The sequence below is a fragment of the Austrofundulus limnaeus genome, unplaced genomic scaffold (genome assembly GCF_001266775.1).
Source record: "Austrofundulus limnaeus strain Quisiro unplaced genomic scaffold, Austrofundulus_limnaeus-1.0 Scaffold286, whole genome shotgun sequence".
NCBI lineage: Eukaryota > Metazoa > Chordata > Actinopteri > Cyprinodontiformes > Rivulidae > Austrofundulus > Austrofundulus limnaeus.
In genome coordinates, this window is record NW_013952688.1 from 361897 (window position 1) to 363747 (window position 1851).

The following is a 1851-nucleotide window of genomic DNA, read 5'->3' on the forward strand; positions in this document are numbered from 1 at the left end:
CTCACAAAGAGATTATGGGATTATGAAAATCTGTTAGTGACATTTTTCTATTTTATTTTTTCCACTTGGCGCCAAGAAGAAAACACAGACAGATATAAAATGAAAAATTTAGATTATAAAATCCCTATTTTACAAATTAAATTCATAACTAAAATAAAGTGAAAATGCAAACATAGACAATATTATGACTCATTTGCAATTGTGGTTACTTGAATATTTCAAAAACACAATGTATTATTTTGCTCTTGTATTTTAGATTCAATATAGTAAAGAAACATTCTGTCTGTTAATACAGTGTATTGTGCTATTTGGTTTGAGAGCTTGTTGAGTTTATGTTTTAATCAGTAACTTTCACTTTTCTTCTTATTTTGCTCATGTAATTCTACCTTGTTTACTAGGAGTCCTGCCCAACGTTACTCAGGTTCTGCTTCCCGTATGACATACAAAGGTGAGTAGGAACTAATAAAAGTAGCTGGCTGATTAAATCTGGGTTACATTTCCTTTTTATTTTTTCTATGTCCTCTCTTCAATGCACTCATCTGTTCAGAGTGAGGGATGGATTCACTGTGCAGAACTTTACTTTTGTTTTGACTGACCTTGAGGGATGCCAGCAGTTCGGCTTCTGTCGTCTCACCAACAGCACTCAGAACTGCCTTTGCATTCTCAGGTATTGTTCCCTGTTTGTGTTCACTTTTCGAGCTGCTTCACATTTACACATTTTCTCTTTGTTGGATTAGTTATCTTCCATGGTTTGAAGTGTTTTACAAACTTCTCAACAATTTGGCTGACTACCTGGCAAAAGCACAGGTGAGGACTGAACTTTACAAGCTACATAAACCTGCAGGAACGTCCCACCATAAATATGTTTCCCTCAACAGTTTAATGAGATGAAGGCGCTCCTGGCTGCACTCTACAAACAGTCCGTACCCCTGGCTGATGGATCTGTCACTTTGCAGATGGTAAATCTCTCACTTAGCCACTCCGATCCAGGAGAAACCGTAGATTTTTTTAAATCTGTTCTGCCAGTGGTATTGCGTGTTGTGTTTTTTCTGAGGGAGAGCAGCTTGTGGTCAGCACAGAAGTGTCTCCTCCTGTTGGACACACAGAGGGACGAGCGGGGGTGAGTTCCACAGGAGTTTATGTGGCCCTGAAGCAGATTCAGCCAAATAAACACAAACTAACTCCTGCTGGAAAACACTGGCTACCTGAGCTTGATGGCTTTAATGTGTGGACTAAACTCTTGTGACTCACCCCTCTGAAGGACTACATGTTTATGTCAAATTTAACACATTTTGCACTGGCTAGCTGTCATTGTAGTTTCTGGATTAATCACATTAATCTGTCCAATCACTGTGAATAATGCAAGGGTAGTTGTTGATATTATTGCTGAAARAGGAAATGTTTGTTTGATGAGAAATAACACTGTGTTGCCTAAAACTAAAGATGGTTGTGTTGTGTAAACCTTTGTGTTTGCATTTCATTTCAAGATTAAAAATGAATYACCATCAAATGCAGCTCTGTTTTGTGAAAATATTTATATAAAGTTCAAAAACACAAGGCTTGACTGACAGTGATTCCCCACATAGCAGATAGGTTTGGGCCAGATCTGGTCACTGCAAAAAATGTCCACCTAACCAATTTTTTTAAACTTATATCAGCCAAAAAGTCTTTTTGATTTTGTTTTGAGACTGATTTACTAAACAAGAACTGATTGTGTAAGAATAATAATCTTGTTTTCAGAATGTGTAAGATTATTTGTCTTATTAGGTCTGAAAATTTGACTCAAGTCAAAAATTTCTGCCAATGGAGTAAGAAAATTTTACTTGGTAAGGTTCTTGAAATATTTGATTC

The 1851-nt window shown here is 36.7% G+C and overlaps 1 protein-coding gene across 1 annotated transcript in view; it reads left to right on the forward strand.

The window, feature by feature from the left end:
* dennd1c (DENN domain containing 1C) overlaps nucleotides 1–1851 on the forward strand; it is a gene marked incomplete at its 3' end in the record, with an annotated part of 9797 nt that overhangs the window by 3977 nt on the left and 3969 nt on the right. The window contains 5 exon segments of the mRNA XM_014021298.1: nucleotides 399–448; nucleotides 548–667; nucleotides 738–807; nucleotides 879–959; nucleotides 1055–1120. Of these exon segments, the coding sequence (XP_013876752.1) occupies nucleotides 399–448; nucleotides 548–667; nucleotides 738–807; nucleotides 879–959; nucleotides 1055–1120 (387 nt within the window).